At 38.1% G+C, this 24,332-nt stretch overlaps 1 protein-coding gene across 8 annotated transcripts in view; it reads right to left on the bottom strand.

Moving 5' to 3' along the window:
* Positions 1-24,332, bottom strand: part of KANSL1 (KAT8 regulatory NSL complex subunit 1) — a 215,787-nt gene that overhangs the window by 71,493 nt on the left and 119,962 nt on the right. For all 8 annotated transcript variants that reach the window (XM_032265982.1, XM_032265977.1, XM_032265978.1 and 5 more), the window contains one exon: positions 4,545-4,686. In XM_032265982.1, the coding sequence (XP_032121873.1) occupies positions 4,545-4,686 (142 nt within the window). The remainder of the gene's footprint in view (positions 1-4,544; positions 4,687-24,332) is intronic.

Below are 24,332 nucleotides of genomic sequence, written 5' to 3'. Positions count from 1 at the left end.
AGGATGGATTCTTCCCTAGAACCTCCAGAGAGAGCATGGCCCTGCTGACCCTCTGGCCTCCAGAATGGTGGGAGAACATATTTCTGACTTTTTAAGCCACTCCATTTGTGATACTTTGTTACGGCAGTCTAGGAAACTAACACAATTGTTGAGAAAGAAGTGTATAAACACAACAGGTAAAGCTGTGAGTTTTCCTGATGCATTACTTATATTGGAACCATCAACCTCGTTTTATTCTTCCTATCAGAACTCTGTAACAGACACTCTATACTCAGACTGCAAACAAAGAAAAGTACTGTAAAAGATTGTTTATATTGTATTTTACAGACCAAGAAACTGAAGTTCAGAAATGTTAAGTAACTTTTCTTCTCAAAGTTCATGTAAGCATCTGGTAGCAAAGTCAGGACTAGAAGCAAAAATTTACCAAGTCCAAGTGTGGTGCTTAATACAATATGCTTTGAATGATGAAACTCTTGGATAATCAACATACATTCATGTGCCAAATAACATTATGGTCAATGACAGATCACATACACAATGATGGTCTTGTAAGATTTTCATACAGATAAAGAATTCCTGTCTTGGCACAAAGCACTACTCACGTTGTTTGTGGTGATGCTGGTATAAATAAACCTACAGTGCTGCTATTCCCGTAGAAGTATGACACATACAATTATGTACAGTAAGAATATAATAGTTGATTATAAAAAATTGCTACTGTTAAAAAAAAACCTTACTTTTATAATAAAGTGTTATGTATTTACTATTCTATACTTTTGTTAGAGTGTACTTCTCATTAAAAACCAGTTAAGTGTCAAACAGCCTCAGGCAGGCCCTTCAGTTGGCACTGCTACAAGCGATGAAACCTCTGTATGTGTTGTTGCTCCTGAAGACCTTACAGTGGAACAAGCTGTGAAGATGGGAGACAGTAATATTGATAAATCCGACCCTGTGTGGGCCTACATTAATGTGTGTGTTCATCTTAGTTTTTAGCAAAACAATACAAAAATTAAAATTTTCATTTTAAAATGAGAAATTTTAAAGACAGAAAAAAGCTTGTAGAATAAGGTATGAAGAAAATACTTTTGTACAAACACTTTTACAATGTGTTTGTGTTTTAGGCTGTTATTACAAAAGAGCCAAAAAGTTTTAAAAATTTAAAAGTTCATAAAGCAAAAAGTTACAGTAAGCTAAGGATAATTTATTATTGAAGAAAAAATCTTTAAAATAAATTTAATGTAGCCATCGTTTATAAAGTCCATAGCAGTGTAATGTCCCATGCCTTTACTATTCAGTCACCCTTCACCCACCAACTCACCCAGAGCAATTTCCAGTCCCGCAAGCTCCATTCATGGTAAGTGCCCTATAAAGGGGTACCATTTTTATCTTTTATACTATATTTTTACTGTACTTTTTCTATGTTTAGATATGTTCAAATATATAAATCTTTACCACTAATTGCCTAAAGTATTCAGTATAGCAGCATGCTGCACTGGTTTACAGCCTAGGAGCAAAAGGCTATATCATATTGTCTAAGTGTATGGTAGGCCAAACTACCTCAGCTTTTATTTATTTATCTGAGCTGGAGTCTTGCTCTGTCTTGCTCAGGCTGGAGTGTAGTGATGCAATCTTGGCTTACTGCAGCCTCCACCTCCCGGTTTCAAGTAATTCTCCTGTCTCAGCCTCCTGAGTAACTGGGATTACAGTAGCCCGCCATCAGAACTGGCTAATTTTTTTGTATTTTTAGTCGAGGCCGGGTTTCACCATGTTAGCCAAGCTAGTCTCGAATTCCTGATCTCAGGTGATCCACCCGCCTCGGCCTCCCAAAGTGCTAGGATTATAGATGTGAGCCACCATGCACGGCACTCAGCTCGTATTTAATTAAGTACACTCTATGATGTTCATACACCAATGAAATCACCTAACAAAACATTCCTCAGTTTCCCTTTTGTTAAGCAACATACAACTAGATATACAAAACTCCAGATTATTTTTCAGATATTTTCAAAGTTTCTAAAAACTACTCTGTCATTACTTATGAGTGATGAGCTGGTAACTAAATGAGGTGAGAGTCCTTATCTTCTCATATACAGCCAGTGAGACTACAAACTGATGCACACTGACAGAATAATTATCTAAAGTATTTGTTAAGAACATAATAGAGCATTCATTCCTCTAAGATAAAGATGTTTATCATGGCATGCTTTATACAATAATTTTAATAGTAAGCATAAAACTTAAAATAGTCAACAAAGAAAGGCAATAGCATGTAGTCAATAAAAATGTTTCCCAAAAACCAACTGGGAAATATTCAAGGCGCATATATAACATGACTGTGTTTAAACAAATTATTTCTGTGCTAGAAAAATGTACCATAATGTTGGTAGTGAGATAGTTTTGAGCTGTTGGGTTTTTTTTTTTTTTTATAGAGGGGGGGGGGGTGGAAAGTTGTTGACATGTGGTGAAGGGGCCTGGTAGAACTTTTATACTTCTGTGTAATTCCAAAGTTTCCTGAGAAGTGATACACAGTATTTCATCAATTCTAAGAGGTACTTTCCCCACATGTCAACAACTTTTAAATCAAGATGCCTCTTACAATTGCTGTTATGCCCTAGTTTGAAATCTTTTCTTTGTTGTACTTGAAATAATGGTACACCTTACAATCAATAGCATCTTAAGTTCTATGAAATGTGGCAGTTTTGTAACAGGCAACTAAAATAACATAACATACACACATATATAAACCCACATATATATATATATTTATGAATGTATATAAAAAGATGAAGCAACACTTACGACTACTATTGCACTAATCTCAGTTGTTACTAAGAGACTCTAGTTCTCAAATATAGAAATTCCCACTTAACTACTGGCTATAAAAACCTAGAAACAGACACTGAAGAGGTGTCTCTGATAAAGACTGTGTTTTTCTCCTCAGTATAGGCATATCCAGTCACCTCTCAGTTATTCTTAGTCACCATTCCAGTTCATGTTCTACAAATCTCACTTTAAAATTTCCTTTGTTAAGAGGTGGGAAAGCAAAATATTCACCAAACCTAGAATGTTTATTAGTTTCGTTCTAGCTATTTTTTTTTTTTTTTTTTTTTTTTTTTTTTTGAGACGGAGTTTCGCTCGTTACCCAGGCTGGAGTGCAATGGCGCGATCTCAGCTCACCGCAACCTCCGCCTCCTGGGTTCAGGCAATTCTCCTGCCTCAGCCTCCTGAGTAGCTGGGACTACAGGCACGCGCCACCATGCCCAGCTAATTTTTTGTATTTTTAGTAGAGACGGGGTTTCACCATGTTGACCAGGATGGTCTCGATCTCTTGACCTCGCGATCCACCCGCCTCGGCCTCCCAAAGTGCTGGGATTACAGGCGTGAGCCACCGCGCCTGGCCCCGTTCTAGCTAATTTTTAAATAAGTTAATCAGGATTTAATTTGTACGCTACCCTAAGGGAAAAAATTATTAATAAAATGAGTCCTCTGGACTGTGTCCTCAAAGTATGCCCTACTGAACTTTTGGAGATATATATATCTCCCCCCAATCTGGAAAGAAGCTAGAAGTCTCCAGTGAAATTTCTGGAACAAAAGTTTAAATGATTAGATAGCCCACAGAACTTTCACTTCAAACCCTGATCATTCCTGTTCATTTTATCAATTGATCAATCTTTAACTTTAGGCCTACTAAGTAATTTAATGCATGCTGTTCACAGTAAAGCAATTTTCTTAAGGCTTTGACTAGTACTAAGGTCAAAAGCGCATTTTAACCTTTATTTTTTAGTAGCAATAGACTTTTTCTAGACATGGGTCTAGATAAAGATAGAGCTCAGCCACACCAAGCTCATATAAAAAATACTTTGCAAGAATATAAGCTTCGTGAGGTAGGATTTTTGTTCACTATTGTGATCCTACTATGGAGAACACTGCTGATAAGTAGTAGGTACTTTTCCACAAATCTAACAAATATGACAGTTACATCAATGGCTTGCTTGCATTATGTCTGTTTTTCTTCATTCCTGTTAGCTCAGATACCCACACTGTCTTGTTCTAAATGCATGTTCAAAACACTAAACACTATTATATTCTAATAATGTTTTCCTTTTCATGAGACAGGGTCTTAGTTGTGCCACAACAACCTTAGCTCACTGTAACCTCCACTTCATGGGCTCAAGCGATCCTCCCACTTCAACCCCCTAAGGGACTACATGCACATGCCATCACACTCGGCTAATTTTTGTATTTTTTGTAAAGACAAGGTCTCACTACGTTGCCCAGGCTGGTCTTGAACTCCTGAGCTCAAGTGATCCTCCTGCCTTGGCCTCCCTAAGTGCTGAGATTGCAAACGTGAGCCACCACACATGGCCACATCAGGTTCTTAAGCAAATTAAACCACTATATCAGGTCATTAAACCATTTACCTTGAAATATTTAAGAACAGGATTATGGGGAGGGGATTACTAAAGAGGTGGGAGGGGATGGGAGAAAAGCGATAATGATAGTTTTTGGCTGTACTGAAGAAACACCAGACACTTATCCCTTACCTTATTAGCACGTATCTGTTTGTAAATGTCTGTTTGCTGACGGATTCGATATTCCAAGTCAGAAACATGAGCCTGAAGCCAGTTCCAGCGGCTGACAATAGCTGCCCGGTCTGCAGCCCATCTCCATTCTGACCTGCGTCTCCTAAAAGGAAATAAATTGAGTGAAATGCAAGAGTAGCAGTAATATGTATACCAGATAGGGTGGGGGTGGGGGTGGAATAAAACTTCTAAAGGCCTTTGCAGAGATTAACTCTAGTGTCAAGAAAAACCCAAGACAGACAGAGACAGACACTCTCTACTCCCCAGGATGCACTATAAACTTTCATATGGATATTTCCCAAATTAACTAAGTGGAAGTGCCTTCTAGCATCCTGATCCTGTGGCACACAGTTTCTCTAGAAATAGCATTAATTTCTCTGGAGATAAAAGTATTGTTCATGATAAAATAAAACATATATTAAGAATAATCTATACAGGAAATCCAACTGACACTAACCATTATTAAAACTAAGAATTCAAGAATAAAGAAAAAAAAACAAAGAATTCAGCAAAAGTGTTCAATAAAGAATATTAGGAACTAATAAAAAAATAAGAAAACATTCATTTTTAAAGTATCATTCATAACACCAACAAAACTAATGATACATTAAAAATCTTTATAGAGAAAATAATAATGGCTGAAAGCATAAAGATCTATACAAATAGCAGAATACATCTTTTTTAGGATGGCAATTCTCATGAACATATATAAATTTAGAGAAATTCCAACCAAATTGCCTACAGTATTTTTAATGAAAGCTGAGAAACAGATCCAAAAGTTCACGTGGAATAAAGGACCAACAGCAAGAAATTTGAAAGGAAAAAAACATGATGCAAATTCACATTATCAGATATCCAAATTTGCTGCAAAACTATACAGAGCCTCAAAACTTAAAACACCACAAATAAAGGATACAGGGAAATTTTTAAAAAATCAGATCAGCGGGGAAAAGATTAAACTATTCAACAAATTGTACTAAACTGACCAGTTCTTTAGAAGGAAAAAGTAAAATTAGTTTCCTTCTTCATGATATAATTTTTAAAAACTGGCATTTCAAATTGCTAAATATGAACAGCCAAAACTTAAAAGAACATCTTTGGAACCTACTTTTCAACTTACAATAGGAAATTTAATAAAAAGCAAATTATATTTTGATGGAAGATATCTAACACATATAACTGAAGATTAAGCATTCTAACAGAACTCTAAGAAATAGATTAAAAGGAAAAAAGACAATCTTAACAGAAAGATTAAGGAAATTCACATAAAAGGCAAATAATAAACATACACAAATGTGTCATTTCATTAAAATTTGGTTAAAATATAAATATTAGGTAAAACATTAAGATTCTGTTTCAAACCTAGATCTAGAAAATGCCATAGCCCGATAAAGCCAACAAGTGGTAAGAAATGGAAAAGAGCAATTCATACATTGCTGTTAACAGTTAAAACTGGCACCACCATTTTTGAAAAATAATTCGGAAATATTTGGCTAGGTGTAAAATGTGGATACCCAACCATCATGATATTCTATTTCATTTTTCTTTCGAGAGGCAGGGTCTCACACTCTATCACTGAGGCTGGATTATGGTGGTACAATCATAGCTCACTGTAACCTGGAGTTCCCATGCTTAAGCTATCCTCCCACTTCAGTCTCCCAAGCAGCTAGAATCAGGAGCATACTACCATACCTAGCCAGATTTTAATAAAAAATTTTGTAGAGATGGGGTATTGTTATAGTGTCCAGGATGCTCTCAAACTCCTGACCTTTGGCCTCTCAAAATGCTGGGATTACAGACATGAGCCACTATGCACGGCCATAAAATTGTTCTGAGAACATAAACTACACATTCCTGTGCATGAGGAAACAGGTTTACTGCAGTACAGTCTGTAATAGCTAAAAATTAATTATATTTTAATTCTGCTGAAACTGGTAAACTATAATTTATTCATTTAATAGAACTTTCTATAGCAATAAAAATTAACTACAGCTATATGTATCAACATGACTAAATCTCAGAACATGCTGTTGAATGAAAAAATTATTTAAAAAAAAATTAAACAAGATTAAGTACACCCAAGTATTAAAGTAATTTGATGAAATACTATCTAGCAATTTAATTACTGTATCTATCCACATGACCTAATCTCAACAATATGGAATGCAAAATCTGAATGAAAGCAAAAAGAATAAACAAACATTAATAAGGATTGTTAACAAAACAGGTAAGTGAATATATTTTAAAACGCATAGAACTGACATACAACAAATTTACAATCAAGGTCCTCATTACCTCTGGAAAGGAGATGGAGAAGTTGAATTTTAGCTCTATCTATAATATAATGTTTGACTTCTCACGTAAAAAAAGAGATAGAAATGTGGCAACATTAACATTCTTTAAATATCAGACTTGGGGTACACGGTGTCTACTGCATTCTATAATCAAAAACTTCATAATCTACCACAAAACTATTTTTCCAGAAAGCTGCAGCAGTCACACTGCCCTCAGTTCCACTTCCTATCAGGATACACACACTCACTACTAAAACTTGTGAGTGACTACAGGTGAACTTTAACACAGTCTCCCATAAGAGCAAGCTACAACATAATGTCAATAATAAAAAAGAACAAATCTGACCACAATAGGGTAAGAAATGAATAATCATACCATAATAATTAAGACCAAGGATAGCAATGGTATTTTAACTTTTGTATGAAGCAAACATAAGCCATTCAAGTCAACCACTGTGATAAAGTATTATCAATTATTTCTCTTCTTTAGAAAGAAGACATGGTACAGTTCCCTAATTTTGATGGAACCACTTCAAGATAAAAAGATACTTTTAAAGTACAGTTATCTGCTTCAATGTTGGCTGCAGGTCTAGTTTTACCCCAAATCAGGGAAATGATCTCAAGAGATCAGTAATAACATAGAGATCATTCTTGAACAAGAAAAATGCCCCCTACCCACAAAGAGACAAAACTAGTTAACCCTCCTCATGTTTTATTTCCATCTTTTTTTTACTCTTCAAGGCTTGCCACCTTTCTATCCTGCAAAATATTTTGGCTTCATAGATGCCTTTCATTCCTAAAGCTACCACCACACCAGGTCCCCATCTATCACTACTGGGCAACCCCGGCAGCCTCCTTAGTTGCTCATCTCAATACCAGTCAATCATACTACTTTTCCTCAATAAACTCCCCTCAGTTTTCATCCTGGGCATTCTTATGTTTAAGGAATCATGCAGCTCCTTTGTTTTAAAATACCAAAGGAAAAGAAAATTACCTAAAACATTTTAGTTCGCAAGAACTTTGATAATACATTTTGCCCTTGGATATTAAAGAAAGTCTTACATCCCCTAACCAGGTATTTACCTAAGTAGCAATACAAAATGAGTCTCCTGATAATATGTTTTGGAGAATGGTTAATACACTAATTAAAGAAAGCCAAGGCAGCACTAAGGAACACCAACAATTCCCAATTTATGAACAAGTTTAAACTTACAAGTGTATCTCTTATAGGATGGTTTGAAACTGAAAGTGATTTCCAGGAGAAAGCTGTTACAATGTTGTTATTCCACAAGCTACTCTAACTCTGATCATATCCAGTGAAAAATGGAAAACTTCAACTCAAGTGTCCAAAAAGCATCTTGTGTTCAAAACAGCCGCAATATGAGCAGAAAGTTAAGCTGTTTTTAAAAGTGAGAGGTATATAGTTAACAAGTATGGAGTAAGTTATGAAGATGTTATACTCCAGCGGCAGAGCACCACAAAACAGTATCACAGTAAGAGTTTCGTGTCTTTTGTTCCTTAACCACAAAAACAAGCCATAAAAACTCAGCTATCAGAGGTAAAGATAGATTTCCTCTTTAATATTCAAAATGTAAATTTATTACTGACAATTTATAGCTCAAAAACAAGGCACACTAATTGAAATTAGGGACACATTTAGTGACATACCATGCAGACGACTTCAAAAAAGAACACAGGGCTAAGGTTGTAGAATGATACTTTAAATACAATGAGGACTTAGTTCTAATATATATAGTCATTATCAATACTGAAGAAAAGCATGTGGATTCCAACACTGATGAGTCTTTCAATGCTTGTATCTGTGCTATTACTGAAATAACTGTTTGGCTACATAGGACACTAAAATGCCTCAGAACTTAGGTTTTTACTGTGTGCTTTATCCCAGTCCATATAAAAACATACATTGTATGTACTGTAGTTATCATCTGAGTGGGAATTCTTTCAACTCATATTTTGCTCCTTGCTTTTATAAACTTTTTATTGGTAAAATTGCCTTTGTCTGCATGTGCTATGTAAAAATTCATTAAAATGTTACACAATGAATTATTTTTTAGTTCCCTAAGCGTAGGATCAATATCTGCTTTTCTGATACCACATAAACAGTACAAACATCTTAATGTTAACCAGCTATGTACTGGTATTGGTTTATGTAAGAAATATTTGTTGTGTAAAAATATTTCATTAGCTATGAACTTAAACAATTATTTTTACAAAGTTAGAGTATTACCACGGAGAATTTAGAATGCTCTTTTGACTCTAAGAATATATTTATTATATTTACTTAAACAAAAAAAAAAATTCCCCCAAAAAAGCTCTTTATGGGTCGGGCACAGTGACTCACACCTGTAACCTCAGCACTTTGGGAGGCCAAGGCGGGCAGATCACTCGAGGTTAGGAGTTCGAGACCAGCCTGGACAACATGGTGAAACTCTGTTCTCTACTAAAAATACAAAAATTAGCCAGGCGTGGTGGCGCACGCCTGTAATTCCAGCTACATGGGAGGCTGAGGCAGGAGAATTGCTTGAACCAGCAGGTGGAGACTGCAGTGGGCCGAGATCACACGCCACTGCCCTCCAGCCTGTGCAATAGAACAAGACTCCATCTCCCCCAGAAAGGGGGAAAAAAAAAAAAAAGCTCTGTATAAACACTCTGAAACTATACAGTGAAAGAATTTTTTTCCTTGTAAATTCAGGGTTCAGTTTACATGTTGGCTTAAGATTAATTTTTGTTTTAAATTCTTTAAAGTTATCTTTAACAATGGGTATTAGTGAAAATATTCCATTAGAAGAGGACAAACAGATCAACACGGGTACTTTGAAAGGAGATTTAACTTCTCTTAAATGTGGAGGCCAAGCTTTGCTAAAATAAAAGTGCTAAGAAATGAAATTTCTGCTAACACAGGGTAAAAAAAAAATAAGACGTTTTAATATTATACCCTGTCAACTTATTAACAGTCAATGTTAAATTTAAACGGGATTACCAATAGATCAACTCTAGAAGTAAGACCAAAAGCTAGACGTTGAACCACATGGAACACTACACGTTGACTACTAGGCCTAGTGCCTCTAATAAAGTCACCTAATTCTATTCCAAGATGGGAAATTTGTATGTAAATCCAGTAGAACAGGGCTGGTGGATTATGCTTCTCTTCCTGGATCCATTAATATAAATTTTTAAAAATCTCATTAAGGCAACAACAAATATGCCAGAAAAACCTGCATGGTGGTTAATTTCAACTTTGATTCTGATTTCAGTCCTATCTCGATTCTTTCCTTTTAATGCAACAAGGGTTCTATTAGCCAACTCAAGTAAAATGACTGTTCATAGCAAGCTACACAGTGCTACATTCAATCCAAACCTGGCAGATAAACTGACAAAGAATTATGTGCTACTTCCAAGTGTTCAGGAAATTCTGAGACACCTAACTTCTGAAATCTCCAGGTTACTCAGAAAATTTTTAAAAACCAAAAGATTCAAGTAAAAATGAGATCATCCTAGAGCATACAACTGCCAGATTAACAGTTTCCAGGGTAAGAATAAGGGTCGCTGTGGGATAGGAATAAGAAATCTTGAAATTGCCGAGTCACATGAAAAAACAACAAAAAAACCACTCACAAGTAGGCACTACCTAGCTCAAAAGCAGTGGGAAACAAAGGAAAGATCAGGAGACAAGTTCTCATGTTTACTTACTTTATATAATCCTAAACATAAAAACTGATCTCTGGAAATAAGAACATATCTGCTTCACAAAGTTGTGATAGCCATAAAATGATGTAATCCCAACTGCAACCTAAAATGTGTACATTAGATAAAAACAAAAATTTATTTAATGAATATAACCTTGGATTTAAATTCCCTATCAAAAAGGTACAAAAAGAAAGAAAAATAGAATGAAAAGATTTTTAAAAAAAAACCTCTCAGAGACAAATTGAAGAAACAGAAGTGTTTTCAATTAGCAACCAGCCATATTCTGAGAGCTTCCTGAGCTTTGAACTTTAGTCATCTAAAAGTTCCACTCTAAACAGAAAAATGAAAGTAGTCTATTAGAATAGACATTGCATCATCAGTGACATTACCCCCAAATTTTAAAAAGATGGAGGTAATGAAGCACAAAAGGGAAAAAAAGAAGAGAACCAAACTGGCCAGTGTTAAATATCCAACATTTCAGTTGTAAAGTAAAACCTAGGAAAAAACTTGGATACACACTTGGTCTTAACCCATCGTCATGTGACACATGAACTAGGTTGTGTCAGCTTTCTGGAGAGATCTGTAATAATGTGAAACAAATGTACCAGAGCCAATTCTTTTTTTTTTTTTTTGAGATGGAGTCTTGCTCTGTCACCCAGGCTGGAGTACAGTGATGTGATCTCAGCTCACTGCAACCTCTGCCTCTCAGGTTCAAGGGAATCTCTTGCCTCAGCCTGCTGATTAGCTGGAATTACAGGCACCTGTCATCACACCTGGCTAATTTTTGTATTGTTAGTGAAGATGGGGTTTCGCCATATTGGCCAGGCTGGTCTCGAACTCCTGACCTGAAGTGATCCACCCACCTCGGCCTCCCAAAGTGGTTATGGTGTGAGCCACCATGCCCAGCCCCAGAGCAAATTCTATCTAAACTGTCAATTCATCCTGACAGACTCTTGGAATTGAACACAGCACTTTTGTTCTTACTGCTTAAACCAGATTACCTCTAACATTGAAATGAAATTGTGTGTTTTTGATTGTTTATTTCGGCCAAGCATTTAGCCCACCACGAACTCACTCCTTCCTTCCATTTAACAAATATTTAAGCAACTATTAGTTACGAAGAATTAGACTAGGTTAGAGATACAAAAACAAGAACTGTGGCTCAAGTTTACAATTTAATGGGGAAGACAGATGTTAATAATCAAATAATCATATAAAATGTAAGAACCTAATTATATCAGATTTAGACTGGGATATCTAGAAAGACTTGTGATACAAACATTCAAACAGACCTGCAAAGCATAAATTAAGACTTGGATGCACAAACTGACAGGGGTTGGGGATGTGGAGCAGAAGACAGTAAGTGGAACTGAGGTGTGTCACAAAGAAGAAATGACATGTATACACTGGTTATGTGGCTAGAGCTCTGACAGTGAAAAACGAAAAGAATGCATTCAACTTGACAATGGATAGAGGTATCCAGGGCCAGGTCATATAGAACTTGGCAATCCATGTTAACTTTATGAAACAATATAAGCAATCCTCCCCTTCCCTCATGCTCTTTTATTTATCTCGGACCTTGTTTAAATGAAAATTTACAAATTTAAGCTAAAATATAATAAACTCACACATAACCATCAACTAATTTCAACTATCAACTTTTGGCCAATCCTACCTCATCTAGTAACATCTACCTCCCACCCCTATGAATTATTTTTGAAGCCAATTACCTCTAAATATTTCAGTGTGTGTTTCTAAAATGTAAGGTCTTTCATGATATGTACATATACTTCATAATTTAAAAAACAGTAATGCCTTAATGTTAAATATACAGTTACTGGTTAAATTTCCTGTATTGTCTCAGTTATTCTGTCCAACTCAGAGTCAAATAAGATTCACACAGTTCATCTGGTAAATACATTTCAAGCCTTTAACACATTCCTCCTCCTCCTCCTCCTCCTCTTCCTCCCTCACAATTTGTGGAAGAGACAGCACTATCTGTCGTCTAGAATTTCCTACATTGTGGATTTTGCTGACTGTACCTTTACCACAATGCCCATACTTTTGACCTTGATAAACTGACATTTCTAGGCCCGGCGTGGTGGCTCACGCCTGTAATCTCAGCACTCTGGGAGGCTGAGGCGGGCAGATCATTTGAGCGCAGGAGTTTGAGACCAGCCTGACCAACATAGTGAAACCCCGTCTCTACTAAAAATACAAAAAATGTTGCCAGGTATGGTGACGTGGGCCTGTAGTCCCAGCTACTTGGGAGGTTGAGGCAGGAGAATTGCTCGAAGCCAGGAGGCAGAGGTTACAGTGAGCCAAGACCACACCACTGCACTCTAGCCTGGGTGAAAGAGCCAGACTTCTCAAAATAAAAAACATACAAACTACCATCAGTAATTTGATAATTTTGTTTTCTGTACTATGTTAAAGTTTTACATGTTTAATATTAAGACTGAGATGTTTTTAAAACACATTCAATTTTTAAAGAATAATTTAAGGTACTTTAAACTTCTTTCAATACCCATCAGTCAGATTTTTCATCAAACATGGTAAACATACATATTATATACTCTGCCTAGCATAATAAATGTAATTGTTTATCATAACTGGTGCATATAATATCATATTCTGAAAATACTGAGAGGCATCTTCTAACACTAAAACTCACATCTCTCCAGGAAAGTTTTTCCTTGTGAATAATACCTCACAATTCACTACCCTGTATTCTTCAAAATTAGCTGGATACTCTTTTGTTACTTGTATGTGCTATTATTTCCAAGTCATGTCATATATATGACTGGTTTTCAATAGATTATCAACTAGTTGAAATCTTATCATCAACTTATTTCCAAGTCATGTAATATATATGACTGGTTTTCAAGTAGTTCCCATGCATCCTTATGGGAACTACCATGTGTTTTAACTGTAAAACATTTTTTTTTTAAAGAATGAGAGAAAGGAAGAAAGAGAAAGAATAAAAAAAAAAAAAGAAGAAGAAGAAATGAAAAAATGAAGGAGAGGAAGAATGAGGAAGAGGGAGAGGGAAAGAGAACTGGGGTGTTACTTTATTGCCCAGGCTAGAATGCAGTCTAAAAATGGGTATGCCTGTAACTGTGTTTAATAATAGAGACATTGGAAAAAAAAAAAAAAATGAGGGAAGAAAATAACTAACAAGCAGCCAACCAATATTTCATTTAAACCTTTAAGTAGCTGTGATGTGGTACTGATAAGAGTGTATATTTTGTGTATTTAAAGTGTAGAGTTCTATAAATGTTAATTAAGTCTACTTCTTCCCAATCTGAAGTTCAAGTCCTGGATATCGACGTTAACTTTCTGTCTCATTGATCTGTCTGATATTGATGTTGAAGTCTCCCACTATTATTGTGTGGGAGTCTAAGTCTCTTTATAAGTCTTATATATCTGGGTATTCCTGTATTGGGTGCGTATATATTTAGGATCTTTGGCTCTTCTTGTTATATTGATCCTTTTATCATTATGTAATATCCTTCTTTGCTTCTTTCGATCTTTGTTGCTTTAAAGTCTTTTAGCAGCAAAAATTGCAACTCCTGCTTTCTATTTATTTATTATTTTTGCTCTCCATTTGGTTGGTAAATTTTTCTCCATCCCTTTGTTTTGAATCTTTGTGTATCCTTGCATGTGAGATGGGTCTGGATGTAGCATACCAATGGGTCTTGGCTTTTTTTGCCTGTCTGTGTCTTTGGATTGGGGGATTTAGCCGATTTAAATTTAGAATTGATAATAATATATGTGAGTTTAATACTGCCATTTAATGTTAGCTGGCTGTTTTGTCCATTAGTTGATACAGGTTCTTAATTATGTTGATGTTCTTATTTTTTGGTATTTTTTAGAAAGGCTGATATTGGTTGTTCCTTTCTATTTGTAGTGGTTATTTGCAGAAGCTCTTGTAAAGCAGGCCTGGTGGTGATGAAATCTCTGAGCGCCTACTTGTTCACAAAAGACTTTATTTTTCCTTCGCTTATGAAACTTAGTTTGGCTGCATGTAAAATTCTGGGTTGAAAGTTCTTTTCTTTAAGGATGTTGAATATCGGCCCCCCACTCTCTTCTGGCTTGTAGGGTTTCTGCTGAGAGATCTGCTGTGAGTCTGATAGGCTTCCCTTTATAGGTAACCTGACCTTTCTGTCTGGCTGCCCTCAGTATTTTCTTCTTCATTTCAACCCTGGTGAATCTGGCGATTATGTGCCTTGAGGTCGGTCTTCTTGAGGAATATCTCTGTGGTGTTCTCTGTATTACCTGGAGTTGAATATTGTCCTGCCTTGCTAGGTTGGGAAAGTTTTCCTGAATAATATCCTGGAGTGTATTTTCCAGCTTGGATTGATTCTCTTCGTCACATTCAGGTACACCTATCAAACACAGATTAGGTCTTTTCACATAGTCCCATATTTCTTGGAGACTTTGCTCGTTTCTTTTTATCCTTTTTTCTCTCATCTTGTCTTCACATTTTATTTCATTAAGTTGGTCTTCGGCCTCTGATATCCTTTCTTCTGCTTGATCAATTCGGCTGTTAAAACTTGTGCATAGTTCGCAAAGTTCTCGTGTTTTTCAGCTCCATTAATTCACTTATATTCCTCCCTAAATTGTGTGTTATTGTTAACATTTCGTCATGCCTTTCTTCGAAGTTCTTAGTTTCTTTACATTGGGTTAGAACAAGTTCTTTTAATTCCCAGAAGTTTCTTATCATCCACTTCTTAAAGCCTGCTTCTGATAATGGAACACAGTCTTTCTCCATCAGGCCTTGTTCCGTTGCTGATGAGGAACTGTGATCCCCTGTAGATGGGAGAGGCGTTCTAATTTTGGGTATTCTCAGCCTTTTTAGGCTGGTTTCTTCCCTACATTATAGATTTATCCATCTGTGATCTTTACAATTACCGTCTTCATAATTGGGTTCCTGAATGGACGTCCAACTTGTTGATTCCTGGCGCTAAAATCTGAGCAACCCACTGCGCCGGCCAAAACAGCGGCGTTAAGATTGATGGTGCTTTTCTGACTCTGCACCAAGAACCACCGCATCAAGGCAGCAAAACCGCCTCGCTGGCCACAAGAGTCGCGCTGGCGACCCTTGGGGCTCCTCCGCTGGGAATCACCTGGTGCGTGAGCAGCAAAAATTGATCTGAAAGTGTGGTGTCCTTTCGTTCTCTGTGCTTTCAGTGGGAGCTACAATCCCGAGCTGTTAGTGATCAGCCATCTTGCATCTCTCTCGTAAAACAATTTTTAATGGTGTCTGCACACATGTAGTTTACAAGCAAATTTGCAAGAAATAAAAACAATATGAGAGAGATTTAGCTGACGCCTTAACCTGTTTAATTCTCAAATGTTTAAATCTTTAAAACACCTAACTGAAGTGTTCTAATAGGAGGAAAAAATGGCATGACAAAGAAGTATAGAAATGGCTTACAGTTCTTGGCTGGCTGTAGGACTGAACATGACACTTGAGCATGAAGACTTCGAACAAAATATTAGCCTAATTACTGTGTCTTTTTTTTTATGGAGACGAAGTTTCACTCTTGTCGCACAGGCTGGAGGGCAATGGCGTGATCTCTGCTCGCCGAAACCTCTTCCTCCCGGGTTCAAGCAATTCTCCTGCCTCAGCCTCCCGAGCAGCTGGGATTACAGGTGCCCGCCACCATGCCCGACTAATTTTTTTGTATTTTTAGTAGAGACAGGGTTTCACCATGTTGGCCGGGCTAGTCTTGAACTTCTGACTTCAAGTGATGCACCCACCTCAGTCTCCCAAAGTACTGGGATTACAGGCATGAGCCACCACGCCTGGCTAAGACTTTAAGAAATAGTCCTTAAAGACACCGAAGTTTAGAAACAGAGACTGGGCGCGGTGGCTCAAGCCTGTAATCCCAGCACTTTCGGAGGCCGAGGAGGGTGGATCACGAGGTCAAGAGATCGAGACCATCCTGGTCAACATGGTGAAACCCCGTCTCTACTAAAAATACAAAAAATTAGCTGGGCATGGTGGCGCGTGCCTGTAGTCCCAGCTGCTCAGGAGGCTGAGGCAGGAGAATTGCCTGAACCCAGGAGGCGGAGGTTGCGGTGAGCCGAGATCGTGCCATTGCACTCCAGCCTGGGTAACAAGAGCGAAACTCCGTCTCAAAAAAAAAAAAAAAAAAAGAAACAGGAACACATCTTCAAGAAAATGAGAACTTGTCAGTAAACTTCTTAGTTCTTAAAAATAGAAGTAGTCCTGGAACAGGCAAGGTGGTACAGACTCCATTCTTTCTCCCAGCTCATCCCTGATCTAAGCACAATTATAAATCCTGCAAATAACACAAGAGGCAATCAAAGGAAAATTCTGAAAGGTAGAAAAGGGAAGGCAAACTAGTCAATGGCCCCAGGACTAGAGGAACAACATAGTGACAAAGGCATTTAATAAACTGCATGCAACTGAAAGAAGATAACCCAAGTTTGGTATTTCCTGGCTTCCAAGAGAGCAATAAAGAGCATCTCAGACAGGCTCATTCCTTGCCTCCACAGAAGGGAAGTATTTCCTTCAATACCAGGGAAGCACTCCAGCAACAGCAAGGGGGACAGATCAGGAGGTCTGCTAATAATAGGAAGCCAGAGGAAAGGTTATTGCCCCATTTCTCAATTTCTTTTTACGGCAAATATTATGTCTAATTTGTCTCTTCCCATTATTTCTTCACCACAGGGTTTCAACCCCACTACTGCACCAAAACTGCCAGTCAAGGTCACCAATGACCTCCACTGTACTAAATCCAATGTCCAAGTTTTCGTCCTTACCACCCTTGATCCATAAGCAGGATCTAACACAGGTAATTACTCTCTCCTTCAAATACTTCATTTGTCTTTGAAGACACAGTTACCTGGCTTTTCTCTTGCCTTTCTGAATTCCTTATAAGACTGAATATACCCAATCACTAAATATTCTTTCCTACTCTTACTTCCTAAGTGATCTTACCCAAACTCATGGCTTTAAAAGTATCCAACTATGTTTCTGACTCTCAAAGTCCTGCCTCTAGCTCAAACTGCTCCCCCCTCAACACCAGATTCCTATTTCTACCTGCCTATTCAACACTTCTGTTTGAATGTCTAAAAGCCATCTCAAACTTTACCTGTTCAAAATGAAGCTGATACTTTCCCCTCCCCAACTCCTATATGTCATCCCAAACGAGCTTCAACTAGATGGATCTATTCAGGTCAAAAACCTCCATGTAATCCTTAATTTCAACCCCTACCACCTCTCTCTCTCTCTCTCGTAAACACATGCACATACACACACACCTGATCCATCGGCAAATCTTACTGGCACTATCTTCAAACATATCCAGTATTCAACCACTTCTTGCCACCTCATTGTTAGTTGGTTTAAACTTTCGAGATGAGTTCAAGAGCCTCCTGTCTCCTAAGTCTCACCCTTGACCACAGGCTATTACCATGAACATGGCAGCCAGCCTAATACTGTATAAAAGGTTAAGTATGACCATGTCACTCTTCTACCCAAAACCCAGTCTAGTTGTTTATCATCTCTAAAAACCCAAGTCCTGACAATGACCCTAGAAGGCCTCAAACAGGCAACCTCTATCACCCAATCCCTGCCATCTCTCTAGTCTAACCTTCTGTTCTCCTCCTGGCTCATTACATTCCAATCACTGCCATTTGCTGAACATGTTCGGCCAGCTGTAAACCACAGGACCTATTATTTGCTATTCCCAAGGCAAAATATCCTGACTTTCTTCAGGTCATTTCCTTATAGGACACTTCATTAAGGCCTTCCCTTAACTATCCTCTTAAAATTGCAACCCCTCTCCAAACACTCCCCCACACACCTTTCTTTCCTACCTCCTGGCTTTATTAATAGAACCTTCATGAAAAATATTTTTAATTATCTAATTGTCTCTTTTCCCCACTAATCATCTCTGGAAAACAGAAATTTTTTGTTCACCATAGTATCTCTGGGTGGTGGGAACAATGCCTAGCAAATGGCAGGTACTCAAGTATTTGTTCAAAGGGAGGGAAGGAAGCAGGAAGAGTGAGAGGGAATGAGGATAACAGGCTGGAACTATGATCCTAACTTTTCCTTGCAATAGATAAAAACCAAAGTAATTCCAGACTGAAGCTAACCCCTTTTCTCATTTGGTGCCAACAGATGAGAAAAACTCATAAAACTAACTCTGGCCTCTAACACTGAAAGCAGGAGTCAAGAAATTATAGTCCACACTCAGTCCAAATGTACACAAATCAGGGAAAATAAAGCTATATTACAAAAATGAAAACTACCAATAAGGTATTTGAGCACTATTCTTTTTTCGAAGATAGGCTCTTGCGCTGTACCTGGGCTGGAGGGCAGTGGTACAATCACAGCACACTATAGACTCAATCACCTGGGCTCAAGAAACTCCTCCCACCTCAGTCTGCAGTAGTTGGGACCTAAGATGTGCGCCACCATGCCCAGCTGATTTTGTTTTTCGTGAAAATGGGGTCTCTCACAATGTTGCCCAGGCTCATCTCAAATGCCTGGGCTCAAGTAATTCTCCTGCCTCACTGTAATCTCAGTGCTGAGATTACAGGAGTGAGCCACTGCACCCAGTCGAATCCTTGTTTTTAACAGGAACCATACACAACTTGAATGGAAACTTGCTGAGGGTATTACAGATGTTCCAGAGTAAAAATGTTTCCGCTTTTACACATGGTAAAATACAAAATTCTCACATCTCAATTTCTATGCTTTTGCAAACCACTTACTAACAGAATTGTGAATTATAGGATACATGTAAGACACTTAAGTTTTACTGACAGACTTCAATTCTGCCACATGAAGTTGAAAATTATTTTGTCATGCTCATCATTATATATTATATAAATCTGCCTCCTCCACCAACTCCCCCCAAAAAACCCTTAAGAAATAACTTTTAATGACATAGCCCTCAAAGGTCAAGTTGGTTTGCAGTAAAGAATCACTGAGGGCACAAAGGTGAACATTTTCACCATCCTAAAAATTGGAAGATATCATTCCCAGGGTTGCTATGTTATTTAAATAACATTTTTACAGTCTAGCATTCAAAAAAGTGCTCAATAAATGGGAATTTGCTGCTGCTCTTACCAGCTTCGGACTACCATACCTGGTTGAACTAACTCAGTTACCACAAGGTATTCTATGCCCTTCCATCTAATGACAAATACTTGCTTTGAAAATCGTATACTCCTTAAACAGACTTGAGAAACAGGAACCTGAGACCCAAGCACTTTTTGTTTCTGAATCAAGTTCCAGCATGCACAGCAAAGTGCATGTGGAGGAGTGGGAGGGTGAGTAGGGAGACTGCTTCACTGGGAAATTATTCTGTGGTAATGCCTCACCTGTGAAACAGTGATGATGATAAACTCATCCTAAATTTAGGGCTATTGACAGGAACAAGTGACCACAATAACTGTTCATCTTAAGTCATAAAAAAGCTTTCTTGCAATACTGGGCTTCAAAAAAAATCCTAGCATGCAGGAAAAATCGTGTATGTGCTTGAAGAATAAGGATAATATTGTTAGGCTAAAGGCTTAGATTTTCAATTTAATGAGAGAAAGCACAATGTTTAATGAGAGAAAGCACAATGGTCATATAATAAGAAGGTTTATGTTTTACTTCCTTATACTAATCTTCATGAGAATTTTAAATAACAGAAATTATACCAATCACAAATGGAGTGCTTACTACGCGCAAAACACTGGTCTGGCACATTACAGACATTAATTCATGTAATCCTCATTAAAACCCTGTCAGGTGGGTGTTATGATCATCACTGTCCCATTTTATAATAAGGAAACTAAGACAATAAGGCTAAATAACTTGTCTAAGGTTACACTACTAACATGCAGGGCCAAGACTTGACATAGGTGCTCTGGGCCAGAGTTTTTGTTATTACAGTTGGAATATACAAATTTATGAGTATTACTGCCAAATCATTTTTCTCAAAAATATGTCAAATTGGAGACGGGGGAGATGACACTTTGAATTCACTAAAACTGTGTGAAAAGACGCTGAAATAAATGAAAAGAGCATTTGATTTTCAAATATATGCTATTTAGAAAAATCACTGGTAAAGAACACTGTGGACAAGGAAAAAATCACAAGTATTTGTGCTGAGTTCTGAAAGGAGAAAAATAAGGTTAGGGTGGGAGGTGGGGAAAGCAGGTCAAGCAGTGAATAGAGCATGAATAAAAATTCACAGTCAGGAAAGTAAAAGGCTATATTCTGGATACAAAGCAGTAGTAATAGGTAGAAACAGCATTAGTAACGAAAACAGCAGTGCCATTAGGTACAGGCACTCAATGCATAACTGAAGAGAACATAAAAATAATTAAAACTGTAGTTCGAAGATCCCATAAGCGCCGAGGGAGGAGCAAAAGGCCTCAGCCTACTTTCATATAAATAATGAAGAAGAAAGTAATTAGAAAAATAATCACAGTAGTTATTATTCATATGTGATATTAATTCCTTTACTAATGCCTATCAGGTCGGAAGTGTGAACCTGAGGTGACACTGTGAAATGAATGACACTAAGGCAAGATTCTCTAAGCCCTCTATCACGCCCACATAAGGGCTGCTGGAGGGTGCCTCAGCTGTGCGGCAGCGCCAGCGCTGTGAAAGTGCCTGCTGTTTAGCCAGCTAGGGAAGATGTCCAAAACAGCCGAGACATCTCATTCCTGGGGAAGTCTGGAGAAAACTCTGCCTCTCCAAGCTCTTGTGGTAAGGGCTGACAGCTGTCAGGTAGGCCCACAGACATCCAGGGCCTTAACTGTCTCTTTGTGATGCTGTGCTTCAGTGGTCATGTTCCATGTCTACTCTCATGTTCTACTTCTGCACCTGGTTCCTTTTGTCTTAGAAAAGATAATCAGTAATAGTAATATAAATATTAATGTTTTAGCTCTTTCTTGATAAGTATGGAAAAGGTGCTGATGCATTATGCTCCTTACCTAATTTCGGGTGCCAGAAATTCCTAAGCCCCTACCTGAATGACAGGTGATGTACTTGGTCCTATCACTGTCACGCCCTATCTACCCTGCCCCCAGTCTTCGACCACCAAGGCTGCACCCTACCTACCCTGCCCCCAAATTTGCAACTCAATAAAAGTAAGAGCATACCGGCATTCTGGGCCACTGCTGGTCTCCGAGATTTGGGTAGCAGTGGACCCCTGGGCCCAAACTCTCTTTTCTCTATCTCTGTGTCTTGTGTCTTTTATTTCTACAATTTCTCATCTCTGCACCAGCCAGGAGCGGCTCACAGAACCCTGTAGGGCTGGACCCTACAAAAACTGTCGTGAAACACATAAGCTGGAAATACAAAGAACATGTCATATTCTTGGTTGTGATAATTACATATCATAATTGAAACTTTTCCCTTAAACTACTAATTTAAGTTGGACCAGTTACTTTGGGTCTGATGCATTTCTTAGGGGATTTTAAAGAATGGAATACAATATATAATGATAAATTTGACAAAATAATTTGAGTTTATATGAATGAGTGCTCAAAAATTGTCAAGAAAACACTGAAAAACAATTTATTTTATTTTGAAGACGGAGTCTCGCTCTGTCGCCCAAGCTGGAGTGTGGTGGCATGATGTCGGCTCCCTGCAACCTTTACCTCCAGGTTCAAGCCATTCTCCTGCCTCAGCTTCCCAAGTAGCAGGGACTATAGGCATGCGCTGCCACACCCAGCTATTTTTTGTATTTTTAGTAGAGATGGAGTTTCACCATGTTGGCCAGGCTGGCCTCGAACTCCTGACCTCAGATAATCTGCCTGCCTCCACCTCCCAAAGTTCTGGGATTACAGGCGTAGCCCACCATGCCCAGCCAAAAGAGAACATTAAGGAAGGCTCTACCCCACCAATTATTAAATTTCCATTACACAACAAGTATAATCAATATACATGGATGGTATTTGAACCAAAGTAGACAGATCAGTAGACCACAAAATACAACATATACATCCAAGTATATATAGCAACTTAATATGCAACAAAAATGGCATCACAATTCTCAGAGGAAAGAATATTGTATTTAATTACTGATATTGATATAACCAACTACACATTTGGGAGGAAAGAAGAAGAAATTCCTATTTCACACTACACACAAAAATAAATCTTAAGTGTGTTAAAGACTTTAGCATAATCACTGCATTGAGAGGCATTCTTACAGAACAGAAAAAAAAAGCAGAAACCAGAAAAGTTTATATTTTGGAAAATTATCTAATTAAAGATTCTCACACTCTCTGATCTACTTTTCAAGATTCAATCCCACAGAAACAAGAGCACCAATATGATGTTTACTACTGAGGCAACTAAAAGCAATCCTATTTCCCAAGGGGGAACGGCTGAATATATTATTGTACACCTCTACAGGGAGTGTTATATAATCATTAAGAAAGATGCCAGTCACGGTGGCTCACGCCTGTAATCCCAGCACTTTGGGAGGCCGAGGTGGGTGGATCGTGCCACTGCATTCTAGACTGGGAAACAAAGCAAGACTCCATCTACAAAAAAAAAAAAAAAAAGAACAAAAGAAAGTGAAGGCCCAACATTCTAGGAGGCCCAGAAGGGTGGATCACCTGAGGTGAGGAGTTCAAAACCAGCCTGGCCAACGTAGCAAAACCCCGCCTCTACTAAGAAGACAAAAATTAGCTGTGTGTGGTAGTTCACGTCTGTAATCGCAGGTACTTGGGAGGCTGGGACAGGAGAATCGTTTGAACCTGGGAGGTGGAGGTTGCAGTGAGCTGAGATAGCAGCATTGCACTCCAACCTGGACAACAAAATAAAACTGTCTCAAAAACAAACAAACAAACAAAAAAACCCAAAAAACCACCACCAGAAAATGGGTTGTATCTTTACATATTAACCTGAAGTAGTATCTAAAATATACTTCGAGTGTTTGAAAAGCAAATTTCAAAGCATGTTCACATTGTGTTTCAAAAAAAAAAAAAGAAAGAAAAATGCAAAAGATGAATGCATGTGTGAGTATAAAGTAAGACTTGAAACACAATTCACCATCATTGATATAAGGGAATAAACTTTTTTTTTTTTTTTTTAAAGACCTCGGTATTGTCTTAAATTGTTCTGAGCATGCATTATTTTTGTAATTAAGAATGGATCCTCGCTGGGCACGGTGGCTCATGCCTGTAATCCCAGTGCTTTGGGAGGCCAAGGCGGGTGGATCACCTGAGGTCAGGAGTTCGAGACCAGCCTGACCAACATGGCGAAACCACATCTCTACTAAAAATACAAAAATTAGCAGTGCATGGTGGCATGCGCCTGTAGTCCTAGCTACTTGGGAGACTGAGGTAGGAGAACTGCTTGAACCCAGGAGGTGAGGGTTGCAGTGAGCCAAGATCACACCACTGCACTTCAGCCTGGGCAAAAAGAGCGAAACTTGGTCTCAAAAAAGAAAAACGAATCCAGGCCAGGATTGGTAGCTCATGCGTATAATCCCAGCACTTTGGGAGGTCAAGGCAGTCAGATCACTTGAGGCCAGGAGTTTGAGTCTGGCCAACATGGCAAAATCCGGTCTCTACTTAAAAAAATTTAAAAAATTAGGCTGGGCGCAGTGGCTTACGCCTGTAATCCCAGCACTTTGGGAGGCGGAGGCAGGTGGATCATGAGGTCAAGAGATCCAGACCATCCTGGTCAACATGGTGAAACCCTGTCTCTACTAAAAATACAAAAATTAGCTGGGCATGGTGGCGCACA

The sequence above is a fragment of the Sapajus apella genome, unplaced genomic scaffold (genome assembly GCF_009761245.1).
Source record: "Sapajus apella isolate SASKATOON/1434 unplaced genomic scaffold, GSC_monkey_1.0 scaffold153, whole genome shotgun sequence".
Taxonomy (NCBI): Eukaryota; Metazoa; Chordata; class Mammalia; order Primates; family Cebidae; genus Sapajus; species Sapajus apella.
The sequence above is the reverse complement of the archived record's forward strand: the minus strand, read 5'-3'. Positions and strand labels throughout refer to the sequence as shown.